Here is a 17,584-nt window from a genome sequence, read left to right as displayed (position 1 = left end):
TCGGGTAGAGTCTAACGTTAACGTTATCTCTGTTGATCCAGTTCGGTAGCTTGCTTCCGTGGCTGCAGAAGGCTGTGTTTGTGTGCCAATAATTTGTTTCATATGTGGCAACGGGTTGTTGAAACAGGATCACACCGGCCAAAACAAAAACAGATGCTCCGGACCGGAATGTAAAATTTCAAAGTTGAACATACTGGCTGTAGCATTGTTGTTGGAGCCAGTATTTCAATTCAGCATGTTTCCTTAATCTCTAATGACATATGATTTATTACAGTCAATATATTACATACTGATCCTTTAAGAGTAGAGATAAAGTTAGAGGATATGCTGCTGGTGGCGCTGGAGGAAAGGTCAGGGGATCACCAAAGTTAGTAAGATTCGTCCTTTGGGAACCTTTAATATCTGACCTAAATTTCATGGCAATCCATTCAACAGTTGTTGAGATATTTTAGTCATTGTATTTTTAAGTTAACCACTATTCTCCTGTATTGTAATAGCAGATGTGGACAGTAATGAAAAGAAAAGTTTGGATTTTTAGAACCATCTTGATTTATTGCAACATATTCCTGAAGATACCAGTTTCTGCAAATCATAACAATAAAACAACAAAAACATTATATTCACCCTCCCAGAAAAAGAAGTACAATTGAACTGAAATCCCATCGCATCATCAACATTTAGAAATGAATAATTTAATAGAAAGTATCAGTATAAATCAGTGCTGAATAGTTGCAGTTTCGACAGTATGGAAAAGAAGCATCAGAAGGGGAATCACAGTTTGTGGATTCCTTAAATGCATTTCAATTGTCAACAAATGTCCTTCTAAACCACTTAAAAATACTCCAAAAACTAAAAAAAAGCAAAGAATATGCTGTAGAATATGCCGTTATTGCAACACAACTCACTTACTCCTAAAAGTCCAAGTAAAGTGGAGTCTTATCTGCAGCAGAAACAAGCCAGAATATCTCGCTTCATCTTGACATCACTTAACTTTTTGTATAAATTATGATTTTAGTTTGGATTTAGTGATATGGTACGATAAATATAGATATCTGTAGTGCTTTTAACCTATTAGAGTACTGATAGAAAGTTTATGGATGCCTGCTTATTGGTGTTTTTGGTTAAACGCTGAACATTTTCTGCAGACGTTGGTGTCACACAAAGCTGTTATTGTCTCCGAACATGTTGGGATTAGTTTGTAGTTTGCTTAGTCTTCGGTGGCAGTGGGCAAGTCTGTGTCTATGAAGATTATCTGCCTTCCTCTCCGCCTGGCTGGGGATCCTGGAGGAAAGAGACAGATAAAGACACTGTGAGGGATTTTCACTGTCTGGTATCAGCTGGTCTCAGAGCTGCTGACCCCTGAGAGACAGCGGGAAGGTTCCAGGACGACGAGGAGAAGGCCGGGTCACCTTATATATAAGATCTAGTTGATCCATCACCTGGTTTCTCTCTGCTCTTATCTCTCTCTTGACCCTTTTCCATTTCAGTTTCTCTCTGTGTCTCGATCTCCCCTTCACCATCTGACACATTTTCTGTTTATTTCCATCTCAAAACTGGAGTTTTAGTCATAAAAGCACTTCTCAGGAGGCAGCGCAGGTCTTCAGGCTTCAAGTTAAACATCAGTGGATGGAGCAAAGAGCTACAGCTCTGCTGGTTAAATAATATTACACTATGGAGCTCAGTGAAAAGTACAGGAGACTGAGAGGGAAGCTGATAATATGAAGCCTGGGACTCTTTGTAACCTTTAAATGATGCAGTCTCATGCTAAATTATGCTAGTTAGCTTAGCAGACCGTTCAAAGTTGAAATGACTAAGCTAGCCTGCAGCTATGTAAGAAAGACCTTCTAAGGTTTTCATGCTCTTGAATTAATAAAGATAATAATATCTTTTAGTTTTCCACAGTGGGTTCAAAACTCTCATGAAAAATGACTGAAACGATTCATCAATTATCAAAAGAGCTGTAGATGGATCTTCTGATTATTTCTACACCCACTTATCCTGGGTCACAAGGACAATTATATTCACCTAAAACAGGGAATTTAGAGTTTCAAATCCACCTAAACTGCATGTCATTGCAATGTGGGAGGAAATGACTCGGAGAACATGCAAACTGGAAAAAACCCAGCTGGGTTTAGACCAGGCGGGTCTGAGAAGTGAAGCCAATGCTGAAGAGCCTTAAACTTGCATTCTTTCTAACAGCCAGCAGGGGGCGACTCCTCTGATATCTGATTGTATAGAAGTCTATGAGAAGATGAGCCTACTTCTCACTTGATTTATTACCTCAGTAAACATTGTAAACATGAGTTTATGGTCTCAATCACTAGTTTCAAGTCTTCTTCAATACAGCATGATGTTCATTTAGTAAATTATGGTCCCATTTAGAGTCAAATAGACCATAAAGCAGGGGATGCTTTAGGGCGTGGCTATTGACAGGTCGCTACCACGGCGTTGTCAACAACACCCTTTCACAGTGTGTTTTCAGTTCATGAAAGTTAATTATAACATTTTGGTCGCCTAAGAATGTTTTATTCGGAGTTCAGTTGCTTAGCTCCACCCGCTCGTGTCACTTCTGGTTAAAAAAAAAAACAAGATAGCGACGGCCAATATGCCAAACTCAAGGCTTCAAAACAGCAGTCCACCAACCAACGGGTGACGTTGTCCACTTCTTATATACAGTCTATGGTTTAAACTCTGGATCTATTTGCTGTAACGTGACAAAACTAATTGCTTGTATGTACCTGATCACTTAAATATATCAAGAGTGCTTTTTAACTGGACTTATCTTTATTTTACTCTATTACTATTGTTATTATTACTATTATTAATCACTTTACTAGTATTGTTTGACTGTATCTATAAGTTAGTAATCTTCAGCACATGATGCAGTTACTCTACAAGAAATTAATGTACTTTTTCATTTTGTACTGACATATAGTGATATATTATGTGGCCAAAAGTAAGTGGACACCCTTGTTCAAATACTCTATTTTTGGTCTGTGGCTCTTTTTCATGGTTTGGGTTGGACCCCTTTGTTCCAATGAGGAAAAACCTTGCTGCTACAACATACAAATATATTTTTAGACAATAGTTTGCTTCCAACTTTGTGGCCCTTTCTCGTTTGAACATGACAATGCCCCCGTTCACAATGCTAGGTCCATAAAGATCCAAGATTGGTGAGGAAGAACTTGACCGGCCTGCACAGAGCCCTGATCACAACCCCATCTTGTCCCAATCCCTATCAGTCAACATCAGTGTTGGACCTCACTAATGCTCTTGTTGCTGAATGGGAGCAAATCCCTGCAGCCAGGGTCCAAAATGTGGTGGAAAGCCTGAAACTAGAAGACTAGAGGATGTTGTAGCAGCAGATTAATGCCCACAGGGTTTTGGGATGAGATGTTCAAGAATCACATACTGTATGGGTGTCCACATACTTTTAGTCATGTATAGTGTAAAAGTCAATAACACCATTAGTTAAACTTCCCAAAGAACAAGCAGAATGGTTTTCTAATATATTTAACACTTTTTTTCTGCCATACTTTAGATACAGCTTGTTTGCAGTTGCGTGTAGCTCTTCTATTTTCTTTGTGCATTGCATGTGCAGTGCATGTGTTATGCAGCTGCTGACTTTTTTGAGTAGTTTTATCACTTTCCCCAGTGTAAATACACACTGTGAACCTGCTCAGAAATAGCATTTATGTTATTCTTTTCTTCCTCAGAGAGACGTGTTTATAACTCAAAGTTGAACCAGCTTCTCGTTTATCTCCTACACAGCACACCCACATGGTTTGGGCAGGGCAGAACAGCCACAGTGTTTGTGGTTTCTACGTCCCGCTGAGAAAGTCACAGCACAGACTGCCCCTCAACGCTCACACACACTTTCTAAAACACACACACGCTTGTATAAAGTGTAAATATAGAGCCTGACTCAGCCCCTCCTGCCCACACACAGAGGCATCAACACACAGGCCGCTTGACCCAAACAAAGACTGCACACACAGCCCATAGTGACCCCATGTGGTGAGCTACGAACACTGCAAGTCATTATTGTAGGTATCCTGCAAGTCATTATTGTAGGTATCCTGCAAGTCATTATTGTAGGTATCCTGCAAGTCATTATTGTAGGTATCCTGCAGACAGATAGTTTTGGTGTAATTTGTCCAGTTTGTGCCTCGTGACATTTTGTGCATAGAAAAATATTTTTTTTAAGAACATAAACTGTAGTTTTTAGAGATTTTATCATCATGCAAAGTAGTATTTAATTTAACAGCAGCTGAGTGTTTATAGAGAGATGGTTGACTTTATTAATCCCCAGAGGGAAATTAAATCACCATAGAAGCCAGATACGTTAAAATACAATGACAAGAGTTACATGAACAAAGCTAAAGATGGGACTAAAAATGAATAAGCATGAATAAAAAGAAAGACTAGTGCGGATATTGACTATTAGTTCGGTTGTAAATAAGGTGCACTAAGATTAATAACTTCTAGATACAGTCCAAAAATACTAGCAAAGTGATTAATAATAAGACTAATAATAGAATAGTTTAGAGTAAAATAAACATAAGTCCAGTTAAAAATCCTGATATAATTTATTTAAGTGATCAGGTACATACACGTAATCATACTTTTGTCACTTTTCCGCAAATAGATCCTGAGTTTAAACCGTAGACTGTACGTAACCCTTTGGTTTGTGGACTGACATTTTGAAGCCTCAAGTTCGGCATTTTGGTTTTTGCAACCAGAAGTGACACGAGAGGGTGGAGCTAAGTACAACTGAACACTGAATAAGACATTTTTAGGCAACCAAAACTGCTTTATGGTCTATTTGACTCTAAGTGGGACCATAATTTACTAAATGAACATCATGCTGTATTGAAGAAGACTTGAAACTAGAGATTGAGACCATAAACTCATGTTTACTGAGGTAATAAATCAAATGAGAAGTAGGCTCATTTTCTCATAGACTTTTATACAACCAGACTTATTTTTGCAACTAGAGGAGTCGCCCCCTGCTGGCTGTTAGAAAGAATGCAAGTTTAAGGTTCTTCAGCTTTGGATTCACTTCTCAGAACCAGAGGTTGCCGCCTGGTTTAAACCCGTCCTGGCCAGCTGGGGTTTTTCCAGTTTGCATGTTCTCCCAGTGTTTAAGTGGTTTCCTCCCACATTGCAATGACATGCAGATTAGGTGGATTTAAAACTCTAGATATATTTGTCTATGTGTCTAATCTACCCCCTATGACCCAGGATAAGTGGGTGTAGTAATAAAAATTAATAATTGATTAATTGTTTCAGTCATTTTTCATGAAAAATACCAAACATTTCCTAGTTTCAGCTTCTCAAATGTTAATATTTGCTGCTTTTCTTTGTCTTGAATTAGAGTAAAGTGAATAATTTTGGGCTGTGAGTGATTGTGACGGTGTTTCTCAGTAGTTTCTGATGCTTCACAAACTGAACAATTGATGGATTGATCAAGGAAACAATCAACAGATTAATCGGGCTGCAACTAACAATTATTATTGATTATACTGCAATTATTTTGTCTCTCAATCGATTAATCGTTTTTGTTTTTGTAAAATGTCAGAAAATAGTTAAAAACACCTGTTACAATTTCCCACAGCCCAAGGTGATTTATTTATTTTCATAGCTTGTTTCATTCCACCAACAGTCCTAACCTCAAAGATATCCAGTCTTCTATCATATACGAGAAAGGAAATCCTCACATCTGAGAAGCTGAACCATCAAACATTTGGTATTTTCGCTTTAAAAAATTGACTAAAACGATTTGAATGCAGGACTTATGCTTGTAATGGAGTATTTTCCCAGTGTAGTATTAGTACTTTTACTTGAGTAAAGGATTTGAATACGTCCTTATCTGTCCATGTAGACCTGATATTTATAGAGTTTCACAGTTATTTTCTGTTTTCACATGGACTGGATTTGCATCATTCACAAAGACCCGGTGATTCACTTTGTGCTTCCTCGCTGTCGTTTGGTTCTGATTTGCATTTTTCTCTGTGGACCCTTTAAGCCCGACCACGTCTGTACTGCACAACACTCAAAAGAGCTGCGTCACATATTTACAAGTAAGACGTTATCGTGGAGGATCAGTGAAATTCTGCGTTTCCAAATAATGACTATAATCAATACCCAAATTAGCTGTTGAATAGACACACCTGTACACAGAAGAGCCTCAATAAATCCTACTATTGTGAAGAGTTTTGACTCTGTATTCAACTTTAAAAAGTAAATAAACAGCAAAATATCATTCAAAAAATGTAATGGATGGAAATTGTATTGTAATAGTATTGTATTGTTGTATTATTAAGTAAGTAAAGGCAGTATGTAGAACAACATACTGTATATTTCCTTGTCTGTGAATGACTTTGTGGCAAACCAAATGATTATAAAATGAGAACATATTTCCTAATTTGATGTAATAACATCATATCTGGTTTTAATGTGGTCAAAAGAAAAGAAAGAAATATGTAAATTAAATGGTTGATTTTGAGGAAGAGGATATTCATGTTCATGTTCATATGACTATATGGCCACCTACATGTTAATCCTTGGTGACCCATCGTAGTTCGTTCTTGACGTTCTGCAGCTCTGAAAGGTTAACGGCAGGACCGGGCAGTTTCACCGCGCCCGGCAACGCCTTCTTCTCCTCTGGCGTCTGGGCGGCAGCGCAGGGCTGGTCTGGTGATTGAGCCTGAGGAGGCTGTGGGGATTAATTGATACAATTTTAAAATAGATTCATATCATTTTCTGTACATCAAGTACCGTATTATACTGTATATTGTTTGTGTTTGTGTGCAGTGATTCTTCTTTGACTACTTGAACAATGTATTAAGTTACAGGTATTAAAACTGTAGTTAAAGAGTTTACTCAGTATAACGTTACCACCAAGATGTCCCCTCTCCCTACCCGTACTACTACCTGCTAGCACTATTGGCCTACTGCACTATTCTGCCCCGTTTGGTCAAAATGGAGTAGTAGAATCTGACTTTTTGACATTTGTTTAACCTTATAAAATATTATTATAATATAATTGTATACTTTTAGACAATATATGATGTTAAGTTTGCAAAATGACAAAACAGAGAAGTCTACAGCTGGCTGGTGAGATAGCTGCAGCTAGTCTAAACTTAAGATAAATGTATCTACTCTTTCAACCTTGTTTCCTGTCCAGTTTGACTCTCTTGATAATATTACTAATCTAGTTTAGCAGAATAGCTGTAACCACCATCTCAGGCCTGAACCACCTAAAGGTTTAAAGGTTTTTGTGTCTGAAAAGACATACAATTTACAGTTTCTCTATCTGGTTTTGAGGATAATGAGCCTCAAAATTTAAAACCCCTTTTTCTCAACTTCATCCTTTCATTCAGTTCCTGCTCTCTGTGTTTGTAGTGCATATTGTCCCTCCAGGGTATCAGTAGAAACACAGAAGTGCTACAGTATATGAGTAAAGGTGGTCGTGTCTAGAAGGTAACCCCCAAATTGCGAAAACTTGCGAAAACTTGCGAGAGTTTCGCAACTTCTGGGTTACCTTCTAGACATGACCAGTAAATGTGGTGATGGTGATGAAAATGAAGTAGTAGTACATGGTGGTACATGTTTTAAAAAGTGTGTTCTCTTACTCTTAGTCGATTAGTCGACTAACCGGTTGTTTTGGTCTTAGTCGACTAAGATTTCTTTGTTTTTTATGCTTTTTTCATGCTGAATGATTTATTTTTAAGAAATTTATGAGCACATCTCTGGTAAACACAAGATTTAAAACGGTGCTTTTGTGTGATTCTTTGTGGAGAAACTCAGTTTTACAGATCTGTCGATTAAATCAACTAATCGATTAAGAATTTCTTTTGTGTGAAGGACAGCCCTACTTAAAATATTCCATTCAGATTAGTTATATATTTTATTACATATGTGTGATAGGAAGGAAAACCATAATACATTATGAATATAAAGACCTCAGAGTTATGGTAATGTGCTTCTGGTTTGCACACAACAACTAATATTTCACATTTGATAAAACTACAGAAACATGCTGGTAAATGTTTGTTTTCACTTTCTGTGTTTGTGTGTGTTTGTGTGTGTGTGTGTCCTGTGTGTTGTCTTACCTCTTCTATGTCTACTGTCTCCTCTCTCCTCTTGACAGGATGTCCCGCTCCTGGACGCAGAGCTCCCATCGGGATGTTCAAATTAGCCTGACGGACAGCGAAGAACAGCCAATGAGATACTTTAAACAAATTTCCTGTCTCTGCGTCTCTGCATGTGTGTGTGTGTGTGTGTGTGTGTGTGTGTGTGTGTCTCTATTTGTGTGTACACCTGTTTCCTCAAAACCCCTTGTTTTGATTATGACCACTACTTCCTGGTTCATCATCATGTCCTTAAAAAGGGTGTTGTGTCTTTATGAAAATGTGGACGAACACACACACACACACACACACACACACACACACACACAGAGCTCAGCGATCTGCCTGCTAACTCGATGTTCTACTGCTGCCTGCCCCCCCGACGTCCTGTCAGTATGATTTGATGTGTTTATTTTGCATTGTACTGTACTGTACTGTACTGTATTGTATATAAGCTCATATTGTACAGCTGTACAGAGAGGGAGTGCGGTGTGTGTCACAGAGGACGTTGGGTTTTATTTATTTTTTTCCAGAGATTAAGGTTTAAAGTTCTGGAAGAAATCGCCTCATCCGCAGCATGTTTGCTCAGATTCGTGTCCCTGTACTGTTGCTTCGGCTGGGGTCGTTTACTGTCTTACGCTTCGCGTGCTGTCAGCAATCATCTTCTGACATTCCAACCAAAGGTTAAAGGAATATTTCACCTTAAATTGAAAATTCGATCGTAGTTTGACATTTTAGGAAACATGCTTATTTGCTTTCTGACAGAGAGTGAGATGAGAAGTAATATGTTATAGCTTTTTTTTATGTATTTATGCTAAGCTAAGCTAAGCCAGTTGTCTCCTGGCTGTATGCTCAACAGACAGATATGAGAGCGGTATCAATCCCCTCATTTAACTCTCGGCAAGAAAATGAATTCCCAAAATGTACAAACACACACAGAAATAGCCCCTGTGCTGTAATTCCATCTGAGCCTCCCTTCATTAGTAAAATACCAGTGTGTTTGTTTACAAGTTTTAGTTCTTTAAAGGGGCACTCAAGAGATTTGGCATTGCACTTTAAAGTTAGAGGACACAAATCTAAAGAAAGAATGGTCACAGTCGATGGCGAAGAGGAAGCGATATGCTGATATGCTTTTAGTCTCTAAGCTCCAGATCGCTGGATCCTACAGTTTACATAATGCAACTATAGATAGTGTAACTTGTATGCAGTGTTGATGTTCACCGTGATGGATATCACAATTTAGCAAGCTGCAAGAGTCTGACATTAACCCTCATCCTACCAACATATTTAACATACAAGGACTACAGACTGTAAGAAACAACCATCATAGCATTAATGTTACCTTATTTCTTCTCAAAACATCATTAGTGTGCATATAATTAATGTCATCTGAAGAAAAACAACAGATTATTGTTATTTTATGAAAGTTACAGTTCATTTGCATAATGTGGACCCATGGCAAACATATCTATCAATGCTGTTTTTTACTAATTTAACTGCAATTGGGTGCCTTTCACTGCGGTCTGTTGGGACCCCAGAGGTAGGATGAGGGTTACTGGAAACCAATGGATGCCTATATAATATATATTAAAATGTCTTTTATGTAAGGTACATGTGATTTCTATTCTCCTAAATCTTCTCCCAACAGCCTTTGCAGCACACTCCATAAAGTGTTAGTAAAAGTACTCAAAAGTGGGGCCCCCTTGAGTGTTATTAAGGCTGCAACTAATGATTATTTTCATTATCAAACAAAACAATAACCGATTAAACATTTAGTCTATAAAATGACAAAAAAAAAATAGCGAAAAATGCCCCTCAGAGTCCAAGGTGTTCATCAACAGTCTAAAATCCAAAGACATTCAGTTTATATGGCGATTATAATCAAAATTGTAGCAGATTAATTTTCTGTTGTTCGACTATGGATTAACTGTTTCAGCTCTAGTTTAATTTATAACAACAAAACTTATCTTATACGTTTATTTATCATGTGTTTTGCTAGGCCTACAGCTGGTAAATAAATAAAGTGGAGTAAAAAGTACAATATTTCCCTCTGAGATGTAATAGAGTAGAAGTATAAAGTGGCATGAAATGGAAATACTTGATAACTAATTACTTACGTACAGTATTTGAGCTACTGCTTGCACAGTAATGATTTAACTGCTTCCATACTTTAGGGTGCATATGCAGCCAGAGCAGTGCTCGAGAAGGAAATGTATTATAGAAGTAAATAGTGGATTTTGGGATCCACATTGGAAACATTTGGGCACAAAATGCTTCAATTGTGCTGCACAAGCTGTTTGGAGGAAATGTAATGGACCTTTTATTGCTTGCCTTTTGGAGCTATAAAAAGATGGTGCTGGCTATTAATCTGGGAGGAGGCTCAGATGGAAGCACAGAGTGGAACTGGCTGTGTGTCGACCAGTCCCACAAACTTTAAGGGAGTTTTGAATGACGTGGGCTTTGACAAAATATAATTAATTTTGAAGGTGAACTAATTCTTCAGGAAGGAACAGGAATGTCTATATATGGATGAAAGACTGAAAACTTTAGAGCCAGCAGGGTAGTGCATGGGGGGGGGGGAAAGTGTCTTTCAATCAGTCAATCAATGCAAGGTTTGTCCCTAACGTTTAAAAGAGGTCCCCCTGCTGCAGTGTCCTTGAGCAAGACACTAAAACAAACTGAACTGATTATTGGTCAGAGAAATGTCCTATTACTATATCAGTTATTTTTTCAGCTCAAAGAAAATTCCGACAGACTTTGATTTGACTTTTTGTTGGGGTACATTTGTCGACTCTGCCACATTTTGGCAGCGACCCAACACTGTTTGATGGTTGTTTTCTATTTTATAATTGTTGGGTATAAAAGACACGGTGTCCAGAGGGGGATCCATGGAGCCATCAGCCAAGTTGAATTGTTCTGCACAGGCCATTTGTTGTTAAAGGACCATGCTGGTGTTGGTGCAAGTTTTAGCCCTTTAACCAGAAATTACATTTTCAAAAGCATTACAACTGTTTTTTCATTGATTTCCTGCCTTCCAGACAGCCCATATTTTCCATTCAATTCTTTAAGATAAGACACGAAAATTGCTGATATACGTTTTGTTTTGTTGCTTTTAAAGAGGACTTGTTATGCTTTTGTGCTTTTTCCCTTTCCTTTAGTGTGTTATATCGTTTTTTGTTCATGTAAAAGGTCTGCAAAGTTACAAAGTCCACACCAAAGGGAGTTACTCTCCCCCACAGAAACGCTGCTCCGCCTTTTCTTCTGTAACATGGTGATGTCACCAAGTAACACATTTGCATAATACCTGCCTAGCGGCTAGTTTGGCACGCCCTCAAACAAAGCTAGTTAGAGCGGAGCTGGAGCCGAGTCCGAAGAGTTTGGTTCGGTTGACCAATCACAACATGGTGGACCAGCTGACCAATCAGAGCAGACTGGGCTTTTTGAGAGGGCGGGGCTCAAACAGAGCGTTTCAGACAGAGGGTGAAAAGAGGTGCTGCAGCACAGCCAATATGAGAAAATTAAAGCATTTTTTTAACATTAAAGCATGAAAACATGTTCTAGTAGAAACCCAAAATACAAGTATGAACCTGAAAATAAGCATAATAGGTCCTCTTTAAGATCACAACATCAACATCCGAGAATCTGCAGCCAAAATCGTAATGCAATCATGTGCTACGTTAACAGAAAATCAAACCCACAACACAAACAAGTGGCAGACATTGACACCGTCAATGGGATCACGTACATTTTTATATTGTTCGCGTTTGAAAGGCTCTTAAATCATGAATTTTGCAGCTACATTAAACACACGAACAACCAGTTCCCGCTTGCAGCTGCATTACCTGAAACACTAATGATTGATTTTCATACTGTATTGATTAAATGGAAGCTAATAGCTGTCTGGAAAAATCAATGTAACAAAGATAAGGTATGCTTTTGGAAATGTTGAACGATAAGAATAGATATGGAACTTTTAAGAACGTTTTTTGATGATGAAAATGTCTATTATTTATGATGTGAATCTGTACTGCTGTTCTCGTTTGTGATGAACTTAAACTGATGGAGTGCCGAGACGAAGAGCCTCATGTTTGTACTGTACTGGTGTTTAAAAAAAGTCCTCTGTCTGTCCAGATGCCTGTCCCATGGTTAGACACGAAAATGAGCACAATGAGAGGAGAGAGAGAGAGACGATGGAAGAAACCCTCTCTGATATGCACGCACAAAGCCATTACAACACAAATACAGACGCATTTACAAACACACACAGTGATACAGACAACTCCTCATCCTTTGCCTCGCTACAACTCTGCACTAACAAAGCCTTGATACTGTATATGCACAGTCTGTATTTGCCTTTACCAATAAATACTTTAATGTGGAGACGCCTGTCATTGTTATTTTTAATAGGATTAAGAGTTTTTGTGCCATTTGATTGAAGCTTTTATCCAATTTTCTTCTTGACATATCTTACTAGTCTTGTTTTCTTGTTGTCAACAACTTTAAAATAAAGTTTTACACACATCCACACGTTATTGTGCACACAGAGGAAAATCTTTTACCTGAAGGGCCTTAACGTTGGACGAAGGTTTGGACATAATCCCCCCGGGTAAGTCCACTGACCTGGAGAAAGCACAGATCACAGACATTCAGCGTTCAGTGTGTGTGTGTGAGTGTGTGTGTGTTTGTGTTGGGGGCATTGGGACTCTGTTTCTGTGGTTTTAAAGGGCCGGGATAGCGTTTCAGTTGCTTAGCGACTCTTACACAGAGAAGCAGGTAGAGGAACTGTTCTCTGAATCATTCATGAGAGGGAGGCAGCGGCGAATGTCAAAATAAAAGTGCCTCAATTTCAGCAAGTGTGTGAGAGAGAAGCTTTGCATTGAGTGTGTAGTGATGTATAGCAGGACAAGTAGGATATCTAAATGTGTTTCTTTTACTGAGCAGGAACAGCAGTGACTGAATGGGGTTATTAATCACACAATTCAAATCTCAACAAACCACATAATCGCTCTCATTCAGGGATAATTGCATGTTAATAAGATAAGATAAGATATTCCTTTATTAGTCCCACAGTGGGGAAATTTGCAGTGTACAGCAGCAAAGGGATAGTGCAAAACACTAAAAGCAAGATACAAAACAAAAGTGAAACAAAATATGAACAATTTAAATAGAAGGAAATATAGAAATAGGAACAATACAAACAAGGGGAAATATTAAAAATAGGAACAATATATACAGTATTGACTATTACCAGACTATTAACACAATTGTACAGGTGGAAAAATGATATTGCACAGTGAGAATGAAATTTCACCTGACAATTGTGCACAGTATGAATTACACCTGAGTATTATTGATATGTTAATGATAGTGTTTGGCGATGGCCAAAAGCCAACATGGCAACGGCCAAAATGCCAAACTCGAGGCTTCAAAACCGCGGTCCACAAACCAGTGGGTGACGTCACGGTGACTATGTCCACCTCTTACATTCTATGAATCTATATCCCTAACCTTAATCTAAGTGCTTTTGTCACCTAAACCTAAAGTGCGGCATCACTTTTTGCTCGCTGTAAACACGTGCTTAAAGTTGTGAATTAAACAAAAACGCTTGCTTAGGTTTAGGCAACAAAATCATTTAGTTAGGTTTAGGGAAAAAACATCATGGTTGGGTATTAAAACTGCTACGTTTGTACTGGATGTTGTGAACACGGGACACGTCAGCATCATCTGATTGCAACGTGAAAGGGAAACTTAACGCACGGGACACGAACAGTGGTCTCCTGGATGAAAGCCCTGTGTTTGTTGGACCCTATGCTTTGCAGGCAAAACAGTCACTGTTGTGTTTTTGATTGTCTAAATTCTGTAGGTTTCTGCTGAGATTGTTCCTCTCTGACAAAATACTTAAATCTAGATTATCTTCAGCATTAATGTATAACAATCCTGCACAAAGTATCTGCTAGAATCAGCTACTAGAAATAAACAAATTTAGTCTCCACCTCTTCAAGACAAATCTAGATTATCTTCAGCATTAATGTATAACAATCCTGCACAAAGTATCTGCTAGAATCAGCTACTAGAAATAAACAAATTTAGTCTCCACCTCTTCCTCATTTCATCCCAGCCTGTTTTCTGTTACTTTCTACTTCCTCCCTCCCTTTACACATCAACACTGACCCAAGTGGTTCCTAATCGTAGAAGTTTCCATGGCCTATTTATCTTATCTACGAGTGGCTCAGAGCAGAGTAGAGGACCAAAGAAACGCAGTGAGTCCCAGACCCTCCGGCTGCTGCTGCTGCTGCTGCTGCTGTGTTCGATGGCAGCCCTTAGATACCGTTGCTAGGCTGCTGTTTGTGCAACAACATACAGTAAGAGCTTTGCTGTCCTTGACATGAGAGCAAAAGCTTGGACACCCCAAAATACACAACCACGGACACACGCACACACATGTGCTTACACAACGGGATGATATTTATGTTGGCCGTGAGTAGCAGCTGCCCGATGACGCAACGCCGCAAAGCCTCACAAACCCTTTCACTTTCACACGTGCACACTCACACTCGCTCATAACCACAGGTACAATTGTTCTTTATACTTTAAAGTATGCAAATCTTCAAACACTAAAACCTCGGTGCAGACACCTAACAAAAAAGGCTCTTTGAGGTATGTGTGTGTGAGCAGGCAATTAGCTTAGCTTAGCATAGAGAAGCAGGGTCAAACAGCTAGTCATGCATTGCCAGTGTTTGCTGTACTATAAGCTAATCATCTCCTGGCTTTAGCTTCATATTTGGCATACAGACATGAGAATGGTGCCATTCTACAGGCTATAAGCATCTTTCCCAAAATGTTAAACTATTCCTTTAAAGATTAACACTTCAGTATATATATAGAATATAAGAATTAAAGTTACTTTTTGTAAATAATAGGACGAAATCAATGCTCTGTTTCGTCAAAACAAATCCAAATAAGAGTTCAGCAGGTTGAGCAGGTTATTGGAAACTTCCAGACTGTTCCTTTAAAAAACTACAAAATGAATGCATGAATGAATACTACAGTAACGGCCTACCTACCATTCAAACACACAAAACAAAGCAGATCTAACTTACCTGTTGATGACACAACACTGTATCTTCTAATGCTTGAAACACAGACTTCTAGGACTTCTCTGGCTTGTTCACCTACACTTTCTATCCATCTCACACACTTGTTTCTTTGCTACTCTCCATATCTTTTTCTTTTTCCTTTCTTCTTCTCTCCGCCCTCTCTCCTTCTCTCTATCTCTCCCTCTCTCCCTGCCTCGTAAGTGGTGGAAGGATTCCTCTCATATCTGGGATTTGTTCTCACTATAAATAGAAGAGTGATACACAGAAGGGACCTGCTTTCTATCCACACACACACACACACACACACACACACACTCTTAGACACACATGGACACGCAGAGTGACGGACCAAAACATTGTCAAACAGTAGCACCGAACACTTGGATCTCTTTACTTTTAACATCTTTTTAAGGTTTTTCAAAGTAGAGTTATAGTAAAATGTTATGATGACTAAAAGAGTTTATCTGCAGGACCAAACTTCATTCAAAGATTAGAACATTTAAGCATGAAACACTGTCTGCTTATATGATATTCACACATGTTTTTAATGACAAGTATGATCCCTGATTTGAACATCTTTTTAAAGTTTTCAAACTAGAGTTATGGTGAAATGTTCTGATGACTAAAATAGTTTATCTGCAAGACCAAACTTCATTCAAAAATTTAGCATTTAAGCATGAAACACTGTCTGCACATGATTTTCAAATACATGTATGTTTATAATGACAAGTATGGTCCCTGATTTGAACATCTTTTTAAGGTTTTCAAGCTTAGTTGTTCCAGTGAGGGACATGATTTACCTGCTAGACCAAACTGCATTCAAAACATGGAACATTTAAGCATGAAAAACACAAAACTGTCTGCTTATATGATATTCACAGATGTTTATGATGACAAGCATGGTCCCTCATATAAAGGTTTACAAGCTTTAAGATGTTCTGGTGAGGTAAATACTTTAACTGCTAGACCAAACCTCATTAAAACAAATGGAACATTTAAGAATGAAACACTGTTTGTTTATATGATACTCACACATGTTTATAATGACAAGTATGGCAATTTTTGGCTGCATCTTCATCAAACCGTGACACATGAGTCCTCAAAACACTCCTCCTAGTCTTAGTGACTAAAATGGCTCTGCCCTATTTCTGTTCTGGCACTCAAACACACTCATACACACACACAGAGGTGCTGTTATATCTACATGTGTACACTGATGTGCATCCACAGGCTCAGAGGGGAAGAGTGATCTCACAGAGTCAAAGGTGTGTGTGTGTATGTGTGTATGTGTGTGTGTGTGTGTGTGCTCTCTTACCTCCTGTCGTGCGTGGCTGCTCTGCCCTGCCTGCGCTCTCTCTGAGGTCCTCTTCGGCTACCTGACCTGTTTCCTCTCGTCCTGATTGGCTCGGAGAGACACGAAACTCCTCCCTGAGAGGAATCCGACCCATCATTAGACAAGTAGAATGAATTTTCATCCTGGTGTGTGTGTGTGTGTGTGTTTCTCTATATATGTGTTTTCTCATCTGTTTCTATATATTTGAAGTCTTTTGGAGAGTGTGTATGTGTGTGTGTGTGTGTGTGTGTGTGTGTGTGTTTCCACCTACCTTTCTCTCAGGACTGTACTCAACTTTTCCTCAAATGGAGTTGTCCATCTTCATGGCATCAAAGCACAGTGATGCTATATGACACTAATCTACTGTGTGCCCAGGTAGTAAAATGAGCAGACTCAAACTGCAGGCTTGCTATATATTTCAGCCTATGCAAATACAGGCAACACACACACTGGTCCTACCTGTTGGCGAAGGACAACCCTTACCTTTTAAAGACAAACACCATCATCCCTGAATGTGTTTATTGTACTGAGCAGCATGCTACAGCTGAATGGCCTTTGTAGGTAGCTGAAATTCGCAGGCAGCTGTTTAGTTGGCAGCAAATAGGATGTTGGAGGCCACATGCAGACATGAGGGCATCTGTCCTGTTCGTCTGCTCAAGCTGCTCATGTTGTTGCACCACCACGGAGAAAAAGCCACAAATATTTCACTGTGGTGGAGAGCATTTGCTAGACTGACTGATAATTAGTAAACACATTTGGTTTTGGTGGCTTGTCTGCACTTTTGTAGCATACGTGACATGTTAGTGTGCAGAATTGACCTTTAACCTCAGAGAAAAAGTGACTTCCAATCATTTGTAGTGTGAATAAAACATGAATGCTGACAAGCTGTAGACTCTGTGTGACACTGAACTGTGGCGTTATCGATGTGAAATGCATTAACACACAACGTTTTATCCTCCTCCTAACAGTTTTATTTTCCCTTGCTCACATTTATGACTTAATGAGTCAGACCGGGAGCT

The 17,584-nt window shown here is 38.8% G+C and overlaps 2 protein-coding genes across 3 annotated transcripts in view; one reads left to right on the top strand and one right to left on the bottom strand.

Annotated features, from left to right (window-relative positions):
• The window catches only part of cnksr2a (connector enhancer of kinase suppressor of Ras 2a), a 75,928-nt gene extending 67,022 nt beyond the window's left edge, over positions 1–8,906 (top strand). Inside the window, exon 24 of the mRNA XM_074622180.1 lies at positions 8,156–8,906. Within this exon, the coding sequence (XP_074478281.1) occupies positions 8,156–8,203 (48 nt within the window). The 3' untranslated portion in view covers positions 8,204–8,906. The remainder of the gene's footprint in view (positions 1–8,155) is intronic.
• On the bottom strand, positions 526–16,851 carry smpx (small muscle protein X-linked). 2 transcript variants are annotated; one of them, XM_074622198.1, is made up of 6 exons: positions 16,837–16,851; positions 16,548–16,660; positions 12,695–12,755; positions 8,118–8,204; positions 6,557–6,718; positions 526–1,281 (listed from the first exon to the last, which is right to left on the bottom strand). In XM_074622198.1, exons 3-5 carry the CDS (start codon positions 12,728–12,730, stop codon positions 6,560–6,562), a joined length of 282 nt encoding a protein of 93 aa, XP_074478299.1. In that variant the 5' UTR covers positions 12,731–12,755; positions 16,548–16,660; positions 16,837–16,851; the 3' UTR covers positions 526–1,281; positions 6,557–6,559. The 2 variants fall into 2 exon arrangements, with proteins under 2 accessions (XP_074478299.1, XP_074478298.1); XM_074622197.1 differs by lacking the exons at positions 16,548–16,660; positions 16,837–16,851 and adding an exon at positions 15,236–15,444.
• Positions 16,852–17,584: the final 733 nt, after the last annotated feature.

This window comes from Sebastes fasciatus, chromosome 21 (genome assembly GCF_043250625.1).
Source record: "Sebastes fasciatus isolate fSebFas1 chromosome 21, fSebFas1.pri, whole genome shotgun sequence".
Lineage (NCBI taxonomy): Eukaryota > Metazoa > Chordata > Actinopteri > Perciformes > Sebastidae > Sebastes > Sebastes fasciatus.
This window is presented reverse-complemented; position numbering and strand designations above follow the sequence as displayed.